Raw genomic sequence first — 24,294 nt, 5'->3', positions numbered from 1 at the left:
AAAGTGTACGATTGCAGGATTTCACATTCAGATTCATTTCAAAGACAACTTTCATTCACCATTTAAAGTAATACTGTATGACTCTAAGTACCAAACATTATCTTTTTGTTTGTTTACAGTTTGCCTTCATGCGCACTGTAGGCTGAGGGCCACACAAACACAAATGAAGGTCAGAAGAGGTTACCAAAGGCAATACAGGAATACAATGTCCTTTTTCAGACACAAATAAATTGTGTAGAGTACTTTTTTCCTTCATGACCTTCATTTGTACTGTTCATAGTATCAACTGTACAAAATACCATATTTCAATATTTTCTTTCTGGTGTAGTGCCAGTGATGCCAGATACAATCCTACTTCCGATTTTATGATTTTGAATGTCTATGCTCACTTTTCTTAAGCCAATCATGGATTCTTTAATAGTATTGGACCTAATAGACCATCATCATCATGGATATCTTGAAAATAAGGTTTCAAGGCAGAAACTAAATTCATTTTGATACATTTAGTCTTACCTGTTTTGTTGTTGTAGAAACCGTACCCACATGGCATATACTTTAAAATGTCTCTTTTTCCAAACCAGTTTGGACAAAAATGGTGCGGCTTACATGAATCTGCAAAGAATAGTGTCTCACTGATATGAGTCAAGCCATGAGAAAACCAACATAGTGCATTTGTGACCAGCATGGATCCAGACCAGCGCAGGTCAGGATCCATGCTGTTTGCTAACAGTTTCTCTAATTGCAGTTATAGGCTTTGAATGTGAACAGTACAGATCCTGATCAGGCTGGTCTGGATCCATGCTGGTCGCAAATGCACTATGTTGGTTTTCTCATGGTGTGGCTCTTATATATTCCATTTTGTATGATGCAACAACTATGACTTAAGAATCTCCATACCCAATTGGTTTGTCCAGTATGTTTCAAATGGAATGGATTACTCATCCAGAACTATCATGCTTTTATTCACAGCAATGTTAAATAACCTTACAGCATTTGAACTCTGGTGGTGTCTATGGTTATAATAAAGCAGTGAGTAATATTATATTACAGTCAGTTTACAAGGAGTTTTCCCTTTAGGTGTGTCATTAACACTTGTTATACTGTATTCAGCTGAAGTGGTGCAATACTGCAATAGGTGTCATTAACACAATGTTATATGTTGTGTTATACAGCAATAGGCGTCATTAAAACGATGTTATACTGTAATCAGCTGAAGTAGTGTTATACTGCAATAGGTGCCATTAACACTTGTTATACTGTAATCAGCTGAAGTAGTGTTATACTGCAATAGATGTCATTAACATAGGTTATACTGTAATGAGGTAAAGTAGTGTTATACTGCAATAGATGTCATTAACATAGGTTTATGCTGTAATCAGTTAAAGTAGTGTTATTTGTTAAAGTATTGTTATAATGCAATAGTTGTCATTAACACAGGTTATACTGTAATCAATTTAAGTAGGTTATACTGCAGTAGGTGTCATTAACACTTGTTATACTATAATCAGTTAAAGTAGTGTTATACTGAAATAGTTGTCATTAACACAGGTTATACCGTAATCAGTTAAAGTGGTGTTATACTGCAATAGGTGTCATTAACATAGGTTATACTGTAATCAATTAAAGTGGTGTTGTACTGAAATAGGTGTCATTAACATAGGTTATACTGTAATCAGTAAAAGTAGTGTTATACTGCAATAGGTGTCATTAACACTTGTTATACCTGTAATCAGTAAAAGTAGTGTTATACTGCAATAGGTGTCATTAACATAGGTTATACTGTAATCAGTAAAAGTAGTGTTATACTGAAATAGGTGTCATTAACACTTGTTATACCTGTAATCAGTAAAAGTAGTGTTTTACTGCAATAGGTGTCATTAACATAGGTTATACTGTAATCAGTAAAAGTAGTGTTATACTGCAATAGGTGTCATTAACACTTGTTATACTATAAACAGTAAAAGTAGTGTTTTACTGCAATAGGTGTCATTAACATAGGTTATACTGTAATCAGTTGAATTAGTGTTATACTGCAATAGGTGCCATTAACACTTGTTATACTGTAATCAGTTAAAGTAGTGTTATACTGCAATAGGTGTCATTAATATAGGTTATACTGTAATGAGTTAACTTACCAGCCTGTGACACTTTCCACACTTGGAAGGGTTCATAATTACCTGAAAGTTTATAAAAATATTTACACCAAAACAATAAACTATAAAAAAAATGATTCCTGAATTCTTTGTAAAACACACACACACAAGATTTCAAAATAATTCTGATATCAACAAAAACTATCTAAATGCATTTTTTTTTAAAAACTAATGAATATAACTTTTTGAAAAATCTTGATACAGTAGGATGATGCAGACTTACTACAAAATCTCTTATATTTCCATGTTAAAGGCACTGACCTCCAAATTTTGGCTAAAAATTATCTGTCTTTAAAATTGAAGTTTGGTCATATTATGAACATTGGAATATGTTTTTGTTTCTAAACCATCTTAAGAATGCTAAATCAAGAATAAAAAGATGCCTGGATCGGGAATCAAACCAGAGCCGCTGCGGCAGTAAGAACATTTCCACTGTCTTTACCAATACCGCCAAGGAGGATGATGTCTTTCTCACGTTATAATATGTATAAGTTAGATAATACATAAAAGTGTGTTACCGGCTGGTATCATCATGCGCGGGGGAATCTCAGGGAACGTAATTTGGGTAGCAAACGAGCCTCGTAAAGGCGAGTTTGCTATCAAACTACGTTCCCTGAGATACTCCCAAGCATGATGATACTCGCCGGTAACACACGCGTATGTATTGTCTAACTGATTTATTGCATGACTAAAAACAGTAAACTGAACACATTTCTTAAATATCTTAAATTTAAAATATTTAAAAATATTTCCCCTCTTGAGCCTCCCTTAGAAACATTTCATGGTAAACCCCCAACTACCATATAAAAGCCAGAAGATTGCGCTTGGCAGGTTTTTATATAAATTATGCATGCCTCACATCAGATTTTAAATAAACTACTGGAAAAAAAGTGCATAAATACGCATTGAAACATTCTTTATCAATTGGTGTAATTGTTTTTCAAAACAAATAGTTGTGAAATAGAGTTTCAAAAATAATTTAAACTAACTGCTAAAACTTTGAATTTGGTGGAGGGGGGGTGGGGGGAGGAAGGCGCTAACGAGGTCATGAATCCTGGAAAAATAGGGAATGTAAACAAACCCCACGTGGCTAATTTTATCAACAAACGTTTCATGTATCAATGAAATTAACACCTAGAGCATATTGTAAAGCTTTGCCAGAAACGTAATTTGAATTTTTAAACTAAATAGAATATCATAATCATTTTTGCAGTTATGTTTTATGTTATTTAAAAAATCAAGTTTTAAATCAAGATGTAGAGAACTAAACTACAGAAATACAGTAATAAATTATTTCAAATAGCTTATCATTTTCAATACCTTATCACAGCAACACTTGCTAATTTGTGTGTATTGTTCTTCATCCCAGAAAGAGAAAACTGTGAGCGATACCTGTGTGCAACGGAATTTAGAGCACGGCTAACCGTGGCGATACCAGAATTTAGAAAACACAAAACTTCAAAGGAAAATGCCGCAGTCATGCAATAAAGATACTTATAATTAACTGTTTATCTTGAGTAGTGTTACTAATGCTTTTCGATTTTCATTGTAAAAACTAATAAAAACAACTAATTCTCATGTGTTTCTATAACATATAATCTGTCAGTGACTGACTTTAAAAGCATTCTTATAAAATGTAGCATTAATTTCCTTTTAATTTCTTTTTTTTTGTTGTTGCTGTTATTGTCGAATTTGGCCAGTGCCTTTAATGTTTAGGCCTAAAAAAAAAATCTCTTGTTTCCGGTAACATGCTAAACAAGAGCTGTCTCCGTAGGATGACACATGCCCCCGATGGCACTTTGAATGAATAGTTATGGCCGATGTTAGAGTTTAGGACCTTTGACCTACGGAGCTGGGTCTTGCGCGTGACACATCGTCTTACTGTGTCACACATTCATGCACAGTTATTTTAAAATCCATGCATGAATGACAAAGATATGGACCGGACATGCCCATCAATGCACTATCATGAAAAATGATCTTTAACGTCTAAGTGTGACCTTGACCTTTGAGCTACGGACCTGGGTCTTGCGTGTGACACGTCGTCTTACTGTGGTACACATTCATGCCAAGTTATTTGAAAATCCATCCATCGATGACAAAGATATGGACCAGACACGCCCATCAATGCACTATCCTTTAACGTCTAAGTGTGACCTTGACCTTTGAGCTATGGACCTGGGTCTTGCGCACTGCACGTCGTCTTACTGTGGTACACATTCATGCCAAGTTATTTGAAAATCCATCCATCGATGACAAAGATATGGACCAGACACGCCCATCAATGCACTATCCTTTAACGTCTAAGTGTGACCTTGACCTTTGAGCTACGGACCTGGGTCTTGCGCACTGCACGTCGTCTTACTGTGGTACACATTCATGCCAAGTTATTTGAAAATCCATCCATCGATGACAAAGATATGGACCGGACACGAAAATTGCGGACAGACCGACAGACTGACAGACCGACAGACAGACAGACGGTTCAAAAACTATATGCCTCCCTTCGGGGGCATAAAAAAATTAGGGTAGGTAGGTCGGAAAAAAAATTTTTTTTGGAATATTTTTTTATTAACGGAGTCTTTTCGGAAATTATTTTTGTGTCAAAAAATGAATACAAATAAGGGGGTTATGCCTTTAGAGCATCAGGAAGTTGATTTCTAACATCAGTGATGTTCACTGACCATGTTTAAAGCAAAATAAGTGCAGTTTGGCAACTTTTTGTTAAAAAGTTGAAAAATTATTCTCAAAGGCCATAAAAACATTTAGGGTCGGGCCAAAAATTCAGGGTAGGTCGGGATACCGGAAACAAACAATATTTTTTTTTACGCCTTATTCATGATTTCCTTTGAAGAAATAAGGCATTATCAGCTTGTAGTACAGCTATATTACAATGTCTTACCTGAAAGAGTTCCACAGTAATACCTGTCTTGTAAATTAACCTTTACCCTGCTATATTTTTAAAATGGACATCACTGAATTTGGGCACTACCATTTATTATTCAAAGGGGTGTTCACTGAAAATTTACTAACTGAAGAGCAAACAGTGCAGACCATGATCAGACTGCATGGATGTGCAGGCTGATCTTGGTCTGCACTGGCCGCAAAACCAATTGCCTACAGCAGGCCGAAGGTTAACTAACAAAGATGTATAAAGAACAAGAGCTGTTTCCATAGGATGACACATGCCCCCGATGGCACCTTGAATGAATAGTTATGGCCGATGTTAGAGTTTAGGACCTTTGACCTACGGACCTGGGTCTTGCGCGCGACACTTCGTCTTACTGTGGTACACATTCATGCCCAATAATTTTAAAATCCATGCATGAATGACAAAGATATGGACCGGACACGCCCATCAATGCACTATCATGAAATATGACCTTTAACGTCTAAGTGTGACCTTGACCTTTGAGCTACGGACCTGGGTCTTGCACGCGACACGTCGTCTTACTGTGGTACACATTCATGCCAAGTTATTTGAAAATCCATCCATCGATGACAAAGAAATGGACCGGACACGAATGCACTATCATGAAAAATGACCTTTTACGTCTAAGTGTGACCTTGACCTTTGAGCTACGGACCTGGGTCTTGCGCGCGACACGTCGTCTTACTGTGGTATACATTCATGCCAAGTTATCTGAAAATCCATCCATCGATGACAAAGATATGGACCGGACACGAATGCACTATCATGAAAAATGACCTTTAACGTCTAAGTGTGACCTTGAACTTTGAGCTACGGACCTGGGTCTTGCGCGCGACACGTCGTCTTACTGTGGTACACATTCATGCCAAGTTATTTGAAAATCCATCCATCGATGACAAAGATATGGACCGGCAGATGGTTCAAAAACTATATGCCTCCCTTCGGGGGCATAAAAACAGACCTGAAGCTGTCCAGAAAACAAGAGGGCCATGAAGGCCCTGTATCGCTCACCTGACCTATTGCCCTAAAGATCATCAAGATTAACATTCTGACCAAATTTCATTAAGATATGGTCATAAATGTGGCCTCTAGAGTGTTAACTAGTTTTTCCTCTAATTTGACCTAGTGACCTAGTTTTTGACCCCACATGACTCAGACTAGAACTTGACCTAAAAATCATCAAGATTAACATTCTGACCAAGTTTCATGAAGATACAGTCATAAATGTGGCTTCTAGATTGTTAACATGCTTTACTTTTGATTTGACCTGGTGACCTACTTTTTGACCCCACCTGACTCAGATTGGAACTTAACCTTAAGATCATTAAGATTGACATTCTGACCAAGTTTCATAAAGATATGGTCATAAATATGGTCTCTAGAGTGTTTGCTAGTTTTTCCTTTGATTTAACCTGGTGACCTGTTTTTGACCCCAACTTTTTCAGATTTGAACTTGACCTATTAAAAGATCGTCAAGGTTAACATTCTGAACAAGTTTCATCAAGATATATACATAAATGTGGCCTCTAGAGTGTTAACAAGCTTTACATTTGATTTGACCTGGTGACCTAGTTTCTGACTTCACTTGATCTAGATTTGAACTTGACTTTAAGATCATCAAGATTAATATGCTGACCAAGTTTCATTAAGATATGGCCATGAATGTGGCCTCTACAGTTTTAAGTAGGTTATCCTTTGATTTGACCTGGTGACCTTGTTTTTAAATCCACTTGACCCAGATTTAAACTTGAACTAAAGATCATCAAGGTTAACATTCTGACCAAGTTTCATGAAGATAAGGTCATAAATGTGGCCTCTAGAGTGTTAACTACCTTTTCTTTTGATTTGACCTGTTGACCTAGTTTTTGATCCACATAACCCTGATTCAAACTTGACCTAAAGATAATCAAGATTAAAATTCTGACAAAGTTTCATTAAGATATAGTCATAAATGTGACCTCTAGAGTGTTAATTTAAAAAGCTTTTCCTTTGATTTGACCTGGTGACCTAGTTTTTGACCCTAGATGACCCAATACTGAACTAATCCAAGATTTTATTGAGAGTAACATTCTGACCAAGTTTAATTAATAAATGTGGCCTCTAGAATATTAACAAGCTTTAAATTTTACTACAACTGGTGACCTAGTTTTTAACCCCACTTGACCCAGATTTAAGCTTGACCTAAAGATCATCACATTAAACATTCTGACCAAGTTTCATTAAGATATGGTCATAAATGTGGCCTCTAGAGTGTTAACTACCTTTTCTTTTGATTTGACCTGTTGACCTAGTTTTTGATTCCACATAACCCTGATTCAAACTTGACCTAAAGATAATCAAGATTAAAATTCTGACAAAGTTTCATTAAGATATAGTCATAAATGTGGCCTCTAGAGTGTTAATTTAAAAAGCTTTTCCTTTGATTTGACCTGGTGACCTAGTTTTTGACCCTAGATGACCCAATACTGAACTAATCCAAGATTTTATTGAGAGTAACATTCTGATCAAGTTTAATTAAGATTGGACCAAAATTGTGACCTCTAGTGTTAACAAGCTTTTCCTTTGATTTGACCTGGTGACCTAGTTTTTGACCCCAGATGACCCAATACCAAACTCTTCCAAGATTTTACTGAGGGTAACATTCTGACCAAGTTTCATTAAAATTGGGCCAAAATTGTGACCTCTAGGGTGTTAAAAGTCAAATGAGGAACATTAGCTTGTTACTTCCCTTGAAAAGTTGTATGATAAAGCGCAAGGATAACCAAATATTACATTGGTCCCTTTCAGTTGGATTCCTCTGACTTTTTCGTAATAACCTTTATCCAAGATGTTGCGTTTGGTCAAAATAAATATGCTTTTTACGTGTAGGTTTCTAAATAAAAATGATTAATCAAACCTAAATTTAGCAGAGGGTCACTAAAAGAAAACCTGTCCTTAATCATTTTCCAATCCAATGAAATTTAGTATAGATATTACTTTTGAAAATTACAAAGAAGTCAACAATAAAAACAGAGGAGGGACCAATCTACTTCTTGGACATAATCAGGGGAAGTAACTGACTAATGTTCCCCATTGTTGACAACGGACGGACAACAACGGACACAAGGCGATCACAAAAGCTCACCTTGAGCATTTTGTGTTCAGTTGAGCTAAAAAAAAAAAAAACAACAGCAAAATGTTGCTGAATATTGTGGTAAAGCAAGATCTTATTTTTGCTTAATACTTCTAAGAAGCTTTCATCACACGTACTGTACTTAAAATTTGATCCAGAAAAGTGCCTCGCAAAAATTAATGATTTCAATTTTTTTTTTTTTTTTTAAGTAATCATAATTATGCATGGTATCATGAAGATCACGACCATTATTGGAATTTATATAGTGAAGGACTAATTACTATTATACTCTAAGTAAGAGTTACTCCAGATTTATGTGTACCATGTATGATTCTAAGGACTTGCTCCACATATATTGTGTATCATGTTTAATTCATCTGCATTTCTCCAGACTTATGTAATGTTAGATTCCTGCAATAATATTCTTTGTTCTTTAAATATTGAATACTCCTGAACATGTGCATTTCATGAATATTAATCAATTATTTGCTCCATACATTACGTAAACTCATGTTCTTTGTTATACTTAGGGTATATAAACTGTTTAATCATGTTTGAAAGGGTACTTTTTGGATAAGCTTAAGATACACTAGAGACTTTTAGATAATTGGAGAGATTCTGTGATACATTTAAATACTTTGGAATTTGGATTATGTGGTACTTCGAATGAAATATATTAAAAGGTGGAAACTGCAGGATTTAGTTCTCTCTGTTTATAAATTAACAAGAAATTTCCAATGTGAGAAAAAATCCTCCACACTGTTTGGTCCCACGAACCGGATTCGATGGATAAATTATACTTTGGTCTAATATTGTGAGAAGTGAAGACGTGCAGAATTATTCTTCGGAGCAAAGAATCAACTGGAATTTCATAGCAGAATTAGCACCCTGGATGGGTGGATTCTACAAGAGATTAGTGGGTGTAGTAAAAAGATCTTTTCGGAAATCGCTCGGTAGGTGTTTACTTACTCTCATTCAAATGCAAAGCATACTGAAGGAAGTTTAATCGGTCATCAATACACGCCCATCAGTGTATGTGAGTGATGACATCAATTTAAGTTTGATGTTGACACCAAGCCATTTCTTATCGCTAAACCCCTGGGTTGGCATTCCCGAAATGTGCGAAGAAAGCAGTGATCATGGATACATGACATTTGAAAGCTGTGCAGATAGGCTAGTCAATTTATGGCTGAAAGGACAAAAGTTGCTAAACGCTTTTTGGCGCCTATGGCAAGAAGAGTATTTGCTTGGCCTTAGAGAAAGAGCTCAAGTGAAATTAAAATAAAAAAAAAATTGTTAGTGCTATGGAACCGAGTGTCAGTGATACTGTGATCATTAAGGACGAACTTCCAAGGTCTTGTTGGAGAGTGGGTCGAATAGAGGAAATGCAACAAAGCAAGGACGGCAAAGTACGATCAGCAGATGTGCGATTAGCTACAGGTCATGTGATTAAAAGACCTGTGAGCTTACTCTTCACGTTCGACAAGAGTTGCAGCAATGAAAGCAAAACAAGCAATTAAAGGACAGTTGCAGTAAGAATATAGAAATAATAATATTACTGCATCGTGCAACAGAATATTTTATGTATTAAAACAGTTCATTTAAAAATTAAATGAAAACTCAATTTCTATAACGCAGTAAGGCTTTCTGTTATGGAGTAAGGTCCTTAAAACCAGTTTAGATTTACCGCTCAAGGATTACTCAAAGCAAAGCATGTATTGTTCTTGCTTTCCACGTGCTTAATTTATACAGGAGCAATGTTATCGCTGTTTTATAAGTTAACGGTGGTAAAATCGCACGAAAATATCGTGTTCATCGCGAAGATTAGGTATATAGAGTGTACTGTACCTTTTAAGCCATTTCATTCCTGGGTACGCTTGTGACTACTGCAATAAAGTTATGAAATATAAAAGAAATTTTAAGAGACATAATTAAGTATATAATAAGTAAATTTAACTGTTTTGGAGATGTACTGAAGATGGATGTACTTCTAAACATATACAACGAAGTTATTTGTGGGAACACTTGTCATTAAAGCACGGATATTCCAAGAGTGATGCACGTGCTAAAACTTTAAATGTACGACCAGCAAACAAGGATTATGAAGAAACCTACAGTTACTATGAGGATATTTCCTCCGATGACGATAATTTGAACATTTTTGTAGACGAAGCAGATACTGATTACTCCACTGTTCAGGATTTTGACTAGGAGCTACTTGATAGTTGTCTTAGAGAGTATCAAGATGACATCACAGTTAACATTCCTACAGTTGACTTCAACGTTGTTGGTCAACAAGATGATGTCAACGTTACTGCTGAACAGGATGACGTCAACATTCATGATCAGCAAGATGACATCAGTGTTCATGTTCAACAAGTTGACGTCATCGATAACGTTCTTCAGAATGACGTCACCGATAACAGTGCTTCTCGAAATGACATTATACCTGATGACGTCAGTGGATATGATTTTTCGCTTGATAACGGTACTGACATTCTGGAAGTTGAGGTCAATACTGATGTTCTACAAGATGATGAAAGTGAGAGAAATGTTACTACTGCTGTTCAGGATGACGTCAGTGATAATAACATTAGTGAGCTTGAAGATTATGATGTCATTGATTGAGTTCACAGTGATATTGATAGTACTGTGCATAGTGAAGGAAGTGATAATGATCAGAATGATGCTTTGCAAACGAAACGGAGAGATACGAAGTTGAAGTAACTGATATTTCATCTGACGTTGATGAAGCTGATAGCAGAAACATGAGCAGACATATGAACAAGAACTGGTGTAAGATACACTACATACAGTCCAAGACAGAAGAATCGTTCTGAATATGTTCCGTTTCTATTCTTAGTCAACTACTTTCATGAAAAGTTAATTGGTATCATGAAAACTTTAACTGTTATGCTGTGGCAGTTTGAAGCAGTAACGAGCAAATTTTCATCTTGCATTCATGAAATGATTATCTGTTTTCGTGATTTTTTTTACTTTTCGTGAAAACTTAAATTATTTCCGTGAAAGTTTTCATGAAACCTGATAATTAAGTGGTGGCAGTTTTATGCCACTATAAAATTCACTTCAATATAGCTGATAAGTTATTGTAAAAAAATTGAGAAATTAAATACAAAAAATGTTAGATATTAGTCAAGTCATTCAAGACAGAGATTATAATATATTAACTGTTCTTCTGCTGTGAGCTTTCTCTCATAACATTGTGCAACATTATTCTTAAATTATATCAATCATTCATATGAAGTTTCATTAAAATCGAACCAACAGTATTAAGGAGAAATAATTTTTACTTAAAAATGTAAAGTTTACCCAATGGTCTGATAAATGGGGATCTCTTCTCACAGTGATGATTCTCATGAAGTTTCATTTATTTCCAGCCAGTGATTGCTAACAAATAGTACAGACAAGAATGGTAGGAATAACTCTTGCATAGTAGCAAACTGGTTATGGAGGGCAAAGTGGTCACACTATAATGCTCCCTTGAAAAGAAAATTAAAAAACAACAAAAACTGTAAGAACATGCAAAACAAACATCACAAAGAACTTATAAAACACTCACTCAGGCTTTCTTAGCATATAAATGTAAAACATTTAAAGGAAGACAAGAAGACAATAACTTGTAACTTACTCCAATGTATATGCACTGCAATAAAAAAAATGCACTTCATTGTAAGATATCAACAGAACCTTTTAATTACACAAGTTTACTGATAAGTGTTAAAATACGGTTTTGGTATATATTACCCATTTGTTCACAAGAACATAATATATCTGCAGAAATCTTTCTTCCAGCTCTGATTCATGAGGGCAAGTTGTTACTAATGGAAAATAAATAAGTACAGACGAAAAATCTAGGAATTCTAGTAAGGTAGACTGATTGCATAAACTACACAACTTTAAATGACGAAGAACAATTGAAAACCAAAAAAAAAAAGGAGCTGAAGACAAGACAGTTTTAAGGCACAGTAAAGACAACTTACAGTCATGATGGAGATAATATACTGGTGATGGGTCACACTGTGTTTCCATTATTGTTCTCACACTGGCTGGAAACCCAAACAGCACTGAAATGAATAATATGAACTAATGTACATTTCATTGCCTTGCTACAAAACTGCTGTAGTGCTCTTTTAGGTGTAAGTTTTACACGTTAAGGGTCATTAACTTGGGGGCTCTGGCGCAGCGGAATATTGTGTAAAATATAGGCATGGTTAAATTGTGTCTCCAAATCAAAATGTCAAAATTCACCAAATGCACTTAAACACACCCCAACTATAACCAGTCTTCATACTATCGATTCTCTTGTTGTCTGATAAGCATAATTCATAACATCTACAAACAGTTAGTTACAAAATGTACTTTATTTAGCCAAACTAATATGTTTGTTGAGAATTTTCTAGATTTTACATTAATATCAAAGCAGAAAATGTATTACTATGAAAGATAAGCTTCATACACCTTTAAGATACCAATTGGTCTTTAAGATACAAATTGTCTTTAAGATACCATCACACTTGAAGATACCAGTCAATGGTTTAAGATTCTGATGCCATCAGGCCTTAAAACCAGTCAGCTTAAAGATACCAATACAAGTCAGCGTTAAAATAAAATACCAGCCAGGCTTTAAGATATCAGTCAGGCTTTATGATATCAGTCAGGCTTTAAGATACAAGTCTGACTTTAAGATATCAGTCAGGCTTTAAGATACTAGTCAGGCTTTAAGATATCCGTCAGGCTTTAAGATACTAGTCAGACTTTAAGATATCAGTCAGGCTTTAAGATACTAGTCAGGCTTTAAGATATCAGTCAGGCTTAAAGATACTAGTCAGGCTTTAAGAGGCTTTAAGATACTAGTCAGGCTTTAAGGCTTTAAGATATCAGTCAGGCTTTAAGATACTAGTCAGGCTTTAAGATAATAGTCATTTTTAATCACAGAACTTACCTGTAATCACAAAAAGTGATATCAGCATTTTCATCTTGGATAGTTAGAACTTCTGAAATAGATACAGGAAGGACGTGATTGGTTATACATTTTGGAACATCCCCTTTCTGATACTTAACAGTGCCTTTTTGTTTGGTTTAGTCTGTGCACATTTCTTACTATTTTGCAAGGTCAGTCTTTCCTTTTAGTATTAAGTTCTTTTTGTTTGTTTTTATTCCAAATTTTCTGCATTCTATCAGGTAGATTCTTTTCCTGCTCCACCCTCCCAAATTCCTGTTACCTCTCCTGTTTTTTTAGCCAAAGTATTCAAGAGTAAGCAGAGCTATAATTGTCAGTGTCTCAATGTCTTGTTTTTTGGTAAATTTTTGTATGTTAGCTGCTATTGCAGGTAAAATGCTATTGGGAATGGATTGAAAGTTCACCCACTTGTTTGCTGTGATGATCTGACATGCAATGCTATAGGTTCTATAAGGATAGTTTGCATTTTTACAAAATAATGCTCTTTTTCTCAATTCAGCAAATTTTATGTTTAAATACATTTAACCCACTTACAGGAACAGATTGGAACTTAACACACTTTTTCACATGTGATGACCTTACAAAAAAAGTTTCAGCTGTTTGAATGGTTAAAAACAGTGGGATGCTATTTCATTATTTGGTAACACATTTTGTTAATTGGTATTTGAATGTGTAATATCACATGTATACAATATCTTCATACCATTGCCACTGGACAACTAAACTACTCGTATGATCTGCTTAAATGTAAAACTGAAAACATAACCTTTCCAAGTTGAGCCCGTTCCTTACCAAGTGCTCTGCATATACTTTTGGAGCCTGCCTGCTCAGCTCAGTGGGGAGAGCCTAGATCTACAGAATAAAGGATTGTGAGTTCGATCCTCGGCTGAGGCATAATCTATTATGTTCCCCGTGATGATTTGATGAAAGACATAATGATTTCTGTCTCAAATCATTTCTTCCTCCAACTCTGATTCATGTGAAAAAGTTGGCAGTTACCTACAAAGAACAGGTTAGCAACAGTACAGAATCAAGGGAAAAAAGGTTTCAAGGTAAAGGTAAGCTTTATTTAACATGGCATATAATCAATATAAACACAAGCTACAAAGCTCTTGTGCCACAAATTAGGTAACCCAGTAACAGATATTCACCAGTCATTATTTTACCACTTGGTACAACCCTTTATATGCTCAGTTCCAAGCAATGAAGCTACCACTACCAAACCCACCCGCTAAATACAGAGAGTACAGATCAATGGATTGCGGGGTCGTGAGTTCAATCTCCAGGTGGGTCATATGTTCTCCATGACCATTTGATGACATTGTGTCCAAAATCATTTGTACTCAACCCACGATTCATGTGGGGAAGTTGTCAGTTACTTGCGCAGAACAGGTTTGCACTCAGGTACAGAATCCAGGAACACTGGTTAGGTAAACTGCCCAACAGTACATTTATAACTGAAATACTGTTGAAAAATGGTGTTAACTAAGAACAACATCTCCAATGTCTTTGGTATGACCGGCTGAGTATCAAACCCCAGACTTCCAGCACTCAAAGCGAACACACTACCACTGAGCTACTGAGGCAGTCACATATGAACACTGATTATAGGTTTATAAACTGCCCCAGTTACATAACTGAAAAATTGTTGAGATTTGCCTGGCTCAAAACAAACAAACAGGTCTTTGGATACATGTATATTTAACAAAATAAAGTGATGCAACATCTCTAGCACTGCCTAATATAGGGGAAGATACACTGAATGGACTTCGTGATTCCACACAAAACGCCGGGTTAAAGAAAATTGTCGGGGGGGGGGGGGGGGGGGGGGGGGGGGGGGGGGGGGGGGGGGGGGGGGGGGGGGGGGGGGGGGGGGGTGGGGGGGGGGGGGGGGGGGGGGGGGGGGGGGGGGGGGGGGGGGGGGGGGGGGGGGGGGGGGGGGGGGGGGGGGGGGGGGGGGGGGGGGGGGGGGGGTGGGGGGGGGGGGGGGGGGGGGGGGGGGGGGGGGGGGGGGGGGGGGGGGGGGGGGGGGGGGGGGGGGGGGGGGACTGTTTAACCCGTACCCTTTACCCATCCCCCATCCCTGTTCTTGAGGCCAGTATTTCCTTCTAGCATTGTCTGTATAGTGAGACCATAATGCCCATGTCATCTAGCTGTGTCAATACAGTCGAAACTCGGGTAAAATCCCCCCCCCCCCCCCCCCCCCCCCCCCCCCCCCCCCCCCCCCCCCCCCCCCCCCCCCCCCCCCCCCCCCCCCCCCCCCCCCCCCCCCCCCCCCCCCCCCCCCCCCCCCCCCCCCCCCCCCCCCCCCCCCCCCCCCCCCCCCCCCCCCCCCCCCCCCCCCCCCCCCCCCCCCCCCCCCCCCCCCCCCCCCCCCCCCCCCCCCCCCCCCCCCCCCCCCCCCCCCCCCCCCCCCCCCCCCCCCCCCCCCCCCCCCCCCCCCCCCCCCCCCCCCCCCCCCCCCCCCCCCCCCCCCCCCCCCCCCCCCCCCCCCCCCCCCCCCCCCCCCCCCCCCCCCCCCCCCCCCCCCCCCACTCCCCCCCCGCCCCCCCCCCCCCCCCCTCGGAATTGCAAGGGACAATGATTTTTAATTTCGAGATAACCGAAATTCGGTTTGAGAACCCGTACAGAAGAAAAAGGCCTCGGCGTACTCTTGCTGTGTACATACAGCGGATATGATGCGTACCATATGTGTACTGAAATCAAGGCTTTAAATTAGTACGCAGGATATACACGCACATACACCGATAGTACCTTTGTAATACACTTTGGACAGGCAAATGAGCTCTCCGCGGACTACTTGCTGGCTACATGCGGGGTGGACTACATATACACAGGATGTACGCTGGAGGAATTTAGTAATGCGGGAAATAGGACACAGCATGTAACCGGCCATACACTTTTCACATGCAAATGAGCATGCGGTGTACACCCCGCGGCGGAACATGCTGGTACTCCTGCGCGTACATGCTGTGTACTCCGCGGCGTACATGCTGTGTACTCCTGGCCCGAGCCTGCGGCGTACATGCGGTGACTCCTTGCTGCAATACATGCTGTGTACTATTGTGGCGAAACTGCTGTGATAAGTAAATTGCCTTACCCCACCAACTTTTGTAATGCAAATCTGATCATTTGGACAGAAAAAAACAGAAAAAAGATAAGTGACATACATCAATAATATTAACCCTTACCAAAACAAAGCAGTCCGGAAAGACAGCTAAATCCCCCGCCACTGCTATGAGTAGTGAAAGGGTAATACCGTTTGATTTATAGCTGTGACCTTGACCTTGAACTGACACGGCTGACTCTGAATCTGCACAACGTCATGATGAGGTGATCATCCTGACCAAAGTTTCATGAAAATCCTTCAAGGGGTTTAGGAGATACAGAGCGAACCTGTGACCTCAGTTTGTGACCTTGACTTTGAGTTGACATGGCTGTCTCATGAGTTCTTGATGAGTGATCATTTGAACCAAAGTTTGATGAAAATCCTTCAAGGGGTTAAGGAGATACAGATGGACACCAAATGGAAGCGCAAACCTTCGACCTAGTTGTGACCTGACCCTTGAAGCTGGCATGGGTACATCATCGCGTCATGAATGAGGGTAATCATTTGACCCAGGTTTTATAAAATTCCTTCAAGGGGTTTAGGAGATATAGAGTGGAGCATACGAAATGGAAGGCTAAAACCGTTGACCTTCAGTTGTGACCTTGACCTTGAACTGACATGGCTGACTCATAAGTCTGCACATCGCTTGAGGAGGTGATCGTTTGACCAAGTTTGATGAAAATCCTTCAAGTGTTTAGGGAAGATATAAAGCGACACAAATGGATGGTTCAAACCTTTGACCCCAAGTTGGACCTTGACCTTGAGGCCGGCATGACTGACCTCATGGGTTCTGCCACATCGTCTTGAGAGGGATCATTTGACCCAAGTTTTATAAAATTCCTTCAAGGGGTTTAAGAGATATAGAGCGGACGACAAAATGGAAGGCTCAAACCTTTGACCTTGAGTTGTGACCTTTGACTTGAGCCGCATGGCGGACTCATGGGTTCTGCACATCGTCTTGATGATGACATTTGACCCAAGTTTATAAAATTCCTTCAAGTTTAGGAGATAAGACGGACACCAATTGGCAGGCTCAAACCTTTGACCTTTGAGTTGGACCTTGACCTGAACGACAAGCTGACTCCATGGGTTCTGCACAGCGTCTTGATGAGGGATCATTGACCCAAGTTTCATGAAAAAATCCTTCAAGGTTTGGAGATATGGACCGGACAGAATTTGTTACGGACGAAGGACGGAAGTACGAAGGACGGACGAGGACGGACGGTACGGAAGGACGACGCAGACCATTCCAATATCCCTCCGCCACGGGCGGATTAATAATGTAGATTGAATGTTATCAAATATATATAGCGTTGATTACATCCACTTTTCAATGAAATAAATTAATTTTTTGTAGCATGTAATTTGGTAAACATCTGAAAAATGCATAACTGCATCAAGGGGAAACAACTTTAAATGGCAACTATAATAATAAGTGTGCTGAGTATTATAGAAGATGTGTGCGTAGTATGTATTTAATTTTGAATTAAAATCCATCGGAAACAATCTAGGACTAGAATAATATAAGCATTTATACTCTTTTACAGTCCGTAAAAAGTAGCGCACCAAAAAAATTGTGGATTGAGGTTTGCCAATGGCGAGCGCAATGAGCCCAAAAACGGTCGGAAAATATACGAGCGCAAATCCGATGAACAACTTTTTAATCTGGTGAGAGCCTTAATGAGATAACATAAGCAGCAGTAATGCCTTTAGATAACATGATAGAATGTGTTTTGGCCTTAAGAAGTATTCAAATAACAGTGAGAGCTATTTAATTCTTCTCATTCGGGCGCTGTTGAGGCCAATCTTGGTAATTATTTCAATGTATTACAAAATGTAATGCAACGAAGTTCAATAAGGCTTTTCATTATCTAAGTTAGAAGCTCCAGGATTAATTCAAAATGAAAAAGATATATTTTTAACAACTGCATGCTAGGTGCAGCTCAGAAAATCACTAAGATGTAAGCCTTTACAAATGAACATTGCAAATAGTAAATGGCAAATTTTCAGTGTTCAAATACTGTAATCTAACAATGCTTATGCTATTAAGATAAAAGTTACTCCGGAAATAAGTTCTTGCTTCAAAAAAAAAAAAAAAAATGTACAAATCCTTCCTGCATGAAGTGTACTTCAGACTTTTACCTAAAAAACAATCAAGTATAAACACCAAAAGAAAATGAAACACGAACCCTCCCGCGTATATAAGTTGACTTCAGACGTTAAACTTAAAAAAAAAAACTGAGTATAAATACCAAAAGAAAACTGTACAAGTCTTTCCCGCATATATGAAGTGTTTTCTGCACAAATTTCCAAAGTATCTGCGGTGTAACATCAGTTACTATTTTTCTTTTCCAAGTCCTCCTCGTACATGCAGGTGTACTCCTTAAATTTTCAGAGTCTGTGCAGCGTACTTGCAGTGTACTAGTGAACTCTTGCGTACATGCTGTTTACTTCGTCGAAATAGTACCGCATGTACGCAGGCATGTAAGCGGCCTGCGGTGTAATGTAAAAGTACGCCTCGGGCGTACTACTGTGTTCGCGGCATATACACAGCAAATACGCAGCATGTACGCCACAGAGGCTTGCTTCTGTAAGGGAAGGGACGTATGCAGACGAAATGAGTACACATTACGAACAGATTTAATGAAAAATCAGAACTGTTTCCTTGATGTCATGTATACATTGTCGGCAGTTACGCGTACACGATTCCGTACAGTTCTTGTTTATCAAAGTTTTAAGTTTTTCGAAGAATAAAACTGATACTAACCTCAAATGTTTTTGATTCAAGTTTTTTTTTGTACTACGCTTTTTTCCCAGAGGATTGACAGCATTTCGATCTACCATTTTGAACGAATGATACCTTTCCCCCAAAGAAGTTAATTTTTATACATCCTCATCGCAATTACAAAAACATGTACCCTTCTGAATCCTTATTAAATATCCCAACTATTAACCAATTATTCATAGTGTAAAATTAAAGCAATTGACACAATGTCTTAAAAAATAAATGTCTGCTGATCAAAGAATCTATTGTTTCCATCAAACAATTACAATTATGGCACGTGCAAACAAGGAGGACGTCATCCTCGCTTTGGATAATCGCCGCACCTTTGATATGTCCAGGCATCACGCTTTCTGTAGGCAATAAACATAGACCATGTGTTAAAAACCAACCACATTTACAATACTGAACGAAATTTATCGCATATTTTTCTCACTTTCGACTTAGCCGAGTTTACAATGCACTTGAATTTTATGACGGGACGGAAAATCCCTTTCGACATATCCGGAGTCTCGGTAAGTCAAATTTGACGTTAACCGAATTGAATTACATAAATATAGAAGGAAATTTGACGGGACTTGAAAATGTCTTCGACTTAAGCCGAATTTCGAGTAAGCGAGATTGTAGATACCGAGTTCGACTGTATTAAGTTTGGGTGGAATGCTCATTTTACGCCCCATCACATGGACACATTGGTTGTGCGGGCTAAGACGCTTTCCTACGGAGGTGAAGGCCCTGGGTTTCATTCCTGGCTTCTCCAACTGTGGTGTGTCCTTTGGCAAGGCACATTATCAAGATTGCCTCTGTCGCACCGAGCTTAGACAAGTTACTGTCGCTGAGTGCTGCTTTTAATGTCTGACGTGGCAGCACGCCACAGTTGGACACAATATAAAACAAACTGTATACGCGATGTAGATCGACACAGGAGCTGAACTGCTATCAATAAGACCATAGAAGGCCTATCTTTAACAAATTACCCCCTATAATATAAAATAAACAACCAGTATGAAACATTCAAAAACCCAGGTCCGCCCCCCTAAAGACAACGAAGACGCAGGGTAATCGAATTAGCGAGCTGGTGAAATAAATAACACAAAAAACACCAACACACACTCCATTTTTTTTATTCTATATAGCAGAGGCCCGAAATCGCCTCTCCCCTAAGCCGAGGATGTCCCCCACAGCCAAGATTTCCCTACCTGCAGTCGAAATTCCCCTACTCCGAAATTCTCCCCTCCCTAAATCTAAACAAGCAAGGGGGGAAGAAGTGACTCCCAGCGATTTTCCCGACAGAATATCGGACCCTTCACCTTTGCAGACGAGCTTTTCACAATTTTTCAATGGGTGGGAAAACCTGAAGATATAGTAGACAAACTTTAGAAGAGCGTTCAGTGATCCCGAGGTTCCGGTTTTGACCCAGCGAAAATGGATTAAAACTCGTATCTGACCCGCACCATAAATGCCGTGGCGTCTGCTTGTCTCGCGTAATACCCTTTGATGCGTAACGAGGTCGAAAGCACTGGCCCCCTTGTCATCAAATCCCATGAACTTCATACTGTTTATCGACACCTAGCGTAAGTATACAGTAGGGGCGGAGCGTCGTATGTTAATTTGCTACTGAAAATATGTCCAGTCACGCCAACGCGCAAGCGACTGACACGTGTTAGCAACAAGCAATGTAATATAGATGATTGATAAACATTGCACGCAGATTATCATGTTTGTGCCTCTTGTTAATTATCATAACACTGATGCTGTATTGGTAATAGGTTGTTAATTTAAAGTAATTAATTTGTAATGCTTGATTCGATTAAATAAGCCGATCGGGTCGAGATTCCGTTACGCAAATTTATTATCCTCTGCCAAGTGTATTTTGCTAGAGCAAAATAAAATATAAATGTTTAAGTAATCAGATATTATAAGTATGGAAATAGTTCAGGTGAAAAGATAATTTTAAAACTGTTTTTTATCAAGGAATTTTAATGTTTGCGGCAGGGGGGAATTAGGATGGTCACGACATTTTCGCTATCGTGATGTTTGGGCTGGGGGTGACGTTCTTAACAAGATTTTTTTCTAGTACAATTGAAATAAAAAGCCAACAAAATATGGCATTTTATAATAATTGATGACTCTTGCAAAGCTACTCTGTATTGTAAAGCCTTTTTGTGAATATAACATGTACCGTTAATATTCAATATCATACATTTCAACTCTCTCCCACCTCCCCCCCACCCCTTGTTACAATGATAAGCGAACATTAGTGCAAATCCATCGATTCTAAGTGACAGTGTGTATAGTTGCTAAAAGTTGTGCCTCAAGAATATGTAGAGCATACAACATAGTTTAGACGGCTGGGTGTAGGAGATATCACCATAACACAGAAAGATTTCTATGAACGAACAACACCGTACCATATTTTACCTGACCATTACATGTTCTGCCCGACTGTCCCGTACAGAAAATATCGAAAAAGTTGTCCCCCTTTGAAAATGAATGCCATTTGTAAAAGAAATATAAATAAACAATCGCTGAAAACTGTTGACACCTAGTTATGTGAAATTTCAACACTCGCACGCTATTACAAATCATCAAACAAACATTGTATCAGTTCCTTGAAAAGGTGATTTTTAAAAGCGCTTGAACTGTCTGGAAGTGGGCCTGTTTTAAACAGTTCTTTTTTTCGGAATTCAATGCTTATATCAGTATACTGACACTTGTTTTGTAGAGTTAATAATGAAGTAATATCTATCATTAAAAAAACAAACAAACAAGTGACAGTAACTAAATAAACATTGAATTCCGAAAAAAAGACGTCCTAATGGGGACCCATTCCGGGCAGTCAAACGCCTCAAAAACTCACCATTTCAAAGAAACTGTTACAACAATGTTATTTTTGATTCATTTGCAATCGCATCCGAGGGTTGAATTTTACTCATATTTTAAGTGAACACAGTTTCACAATGGTTTATTTTTATTTCTTTACAAATGGCATTCCATTTTCAAAGGGAGACAACTTTTTTCAGAATATTTTCAGACGGGACAGGACGGCAGAACCTTAATGGTTAAGTAAAATATTGGTAACGATGTTATTCGTTTATAAAATATTTCTGTGTTTTGGTGATATACTCCTAAACCTTAAAGTGTTTATTATGCATAATTGTAAATTCCCCCGAGTGAAAAAATCCCCCAAAACTGCTCGTCACGTGCTATTTTCTTCCCCCAATGACAGGCTGGGGCCTCTTCCCCCAGTCGTAAAAAAAAACCCTGCACTCGACAGTGTTCAAATCTGATACACTTTACTACAGAAATCACACATTTTAATTCCGATCAGCCTGCGTTCCGTTCGTATTTTCAGGCGACCCTGGGTTTTCGACGTTTTCATTCCTTGTGTTTATTTTATATATATAGGGGGTAATTTTTGTAAAGATAGACTTGTATGGTCTTATTGATAGAATTTCAGACTCCTGTTGTTCGACTACCCTAGCTGTAAATGGGTACCAGCAAACTGCTGGGGTTAACTGAAGGTATAATTGGTTTTAACTGTTCTTAAAATAGTGTCGATTAAAAAGCTCTACAGAGCTTATATTCATTGTTTCACAAAGTGACGGTAAATAGAATTTACGTCATTAACCTTTACACACACACAATTTCCCAACTTGAACAACACTAAATATGAAAAACTTCCCTGAAACTGAAGTATGCCGGACGATAAATAGCTCTGACCATTACCTGTAACACGATTTCTAACCTACATTACCTGTAACACTATTTCTTACCCAATGTATTTCCCTTTTTAAAAACACGCACACCCTGTTATTTAAGCGGACGACATGGCGGAGTTTTAAGAAAGGGAAGTAACTGGTACTTTCAAATTGATTATCATAGGCCATTTTCTCAATTTTTTGAAGCTGTATACTGACAACATTATACCAATATGTTCCTAAATTGACAAAATTTACATGAAACAAAGAAATTTGTTTAAGTAAATCAATGTTGTATATTAGGCCAAAGAGCTATAAAAATTAAGATACTTCTTTGAATAGGCCAATGTCAGACTTCCGATACATGTCATACATGTGTAAGTGACTGTCATAATCGTATTAGTAACTGTATAAAATAGAAAGTGCAAAATCTGAAAAATCATGTTAAATTATAGAAGTTTTAAGAGAGAGTTACATGTAAATAAATTTGTTAGCAGACCTGATAAATATTAAAATTGTAGTAATCAGAAAATATACATTACGTGTACAATCTGAAAATTGAGAATGAAGTAGTTAACATATTAGTGCAAGCATGTCCCTGTAAAACAAATGTATAGACGAAATGCACAGTTACCGTACATGAATTTCATAGAGAATTACGCAAGGCTATTATCAGAAAAAAAACATGTTTTATCACAAATACTTTGAAGATAAAACATCTCAAAAACCTGGGAAAATACAAATCGCAAGAAAATCTTGTTACAAACCTTAAGAAAAAAAATCCGTAAACAAATATTTCCAAGAGAGATATTTGGATCTGCTAGTCATCTATTTTATGGGGAACGATAAGCCATACTTGTCTAAAAAAGGAATAACACCAGAGTAAAAAAAAATTAGTTTAAATGAAAAGATAAAATAGTTACTGAAAATAGTGAAATTGCCGGAATTTTCATGATTTTTTTGAACAAATGTTTTTATTAAAGAAGAAGGGGCATTCTAATAAGTAGTGCATTTCATCACCAAGGCTGTTAAGGTGACATAGTCGACACTTGCGCTCTTCAAGTGGGTCAAATGACTGGGCCCAGCGGTCGGTTTCAATAGGGAATCTGTGGTTACCGGTGCGAAAATGCATCAGGGACAGTCTAAATAAACTAGGCACGAAGTAAGATATTTCTCTTGGTCAACAGAGTCTTTACAACAACTGTACATTTTACCTTTATTAGAAGTTTCTAGTTTTGAGGACAACTCCTGTTTAAATTGATCCGTAAACGTAGGTTTGACAAGTTTATGGACATTACATCCCCGTATATTTTCCTGAGTTTGCCAGAGATATGAATTATCCATTTTGTCTAAAACAGTTTAAATGAAATTAGTCCACTTATAAACATGGGCAGACTGTATCATATATCTGCATCATAAATTTGATATCTTTGTTTCATTAGACAAGATTAACTTCTATAATATTATGCTTATAATTCCAATGGTCTCCAATCCAAATACATATCCTGTGTTTCATGAAGTTTG

General features: G+C 38.2%; 1 protein-coding gene and 1 long non-coding RNA gene across 2 annotated transcripts in view; both read right to left on the bottom strand.

Annotated features, from left to right (window-relative positions):
• Positions 1 to 2,217, bottom strand: part of LOC123542487 (sushi, von Willebrand factor type A, EGF and pentraxin domain-containing protein 1-like) — a 72,321-nt gene extending 70,104 nt beyond the window's left edge. Inside the window, exons 1-2 of the mRNA XM_045328383.2 lie at positions 2,136 to 2,217; positions 514 to 612 (exon numbers count right to left, since the gene is read on the bottom strand). Coding sequence (XP_045184318.2) covers positions 514 to 550 — 37 coding nt within the window. The 5' untranslated portion in view covers positions 551 to 612; positions 2,136 to 2,217. The remainder of the gene's footprint in view (positions 1 to 513; positions 613 to 2,135) is intronic.
• Positions 2,218 to 12,178: 9,961 nt separating this feature from the next.
• Positions 12,179 to 22,913, bottom strand: LOC128557146 (uncharacterized). Its single transcript, XR_008371063.1, has 3 exons — positions 22,846 to 22,913; positions 13,161 to 13,212; positions 12,179 to 12,282 (listed from the first exon to the last, which is right to left on the bottom strand). It is a non-coding gene; the product is annotated as an uncharacterized LOC128557146 (long non-coding RNA).
• Positions 22,914 to 24,294: the final 1,381 nt, after the last annotated feature.

Source organism: Mercenaria mercenaria, chromosome 5 (genome assembly GCF_021730395.1).
Source record: "Mercenaria mercenaria strain notata chromosome 5, MADL_Memer_1, whole genome shotgun sequence".
NCBI lineage: Eukaryota > Metazoa > Mollusca > Bivalvia > Venerida > Veneridae > Mercenaria > Mercenaria mercenaria.
The sequence above is the reverse complement of the archived record's forward strand: the minus strand, read 5'-3'. Positions and strand labels throughout refer to the sequence as shown.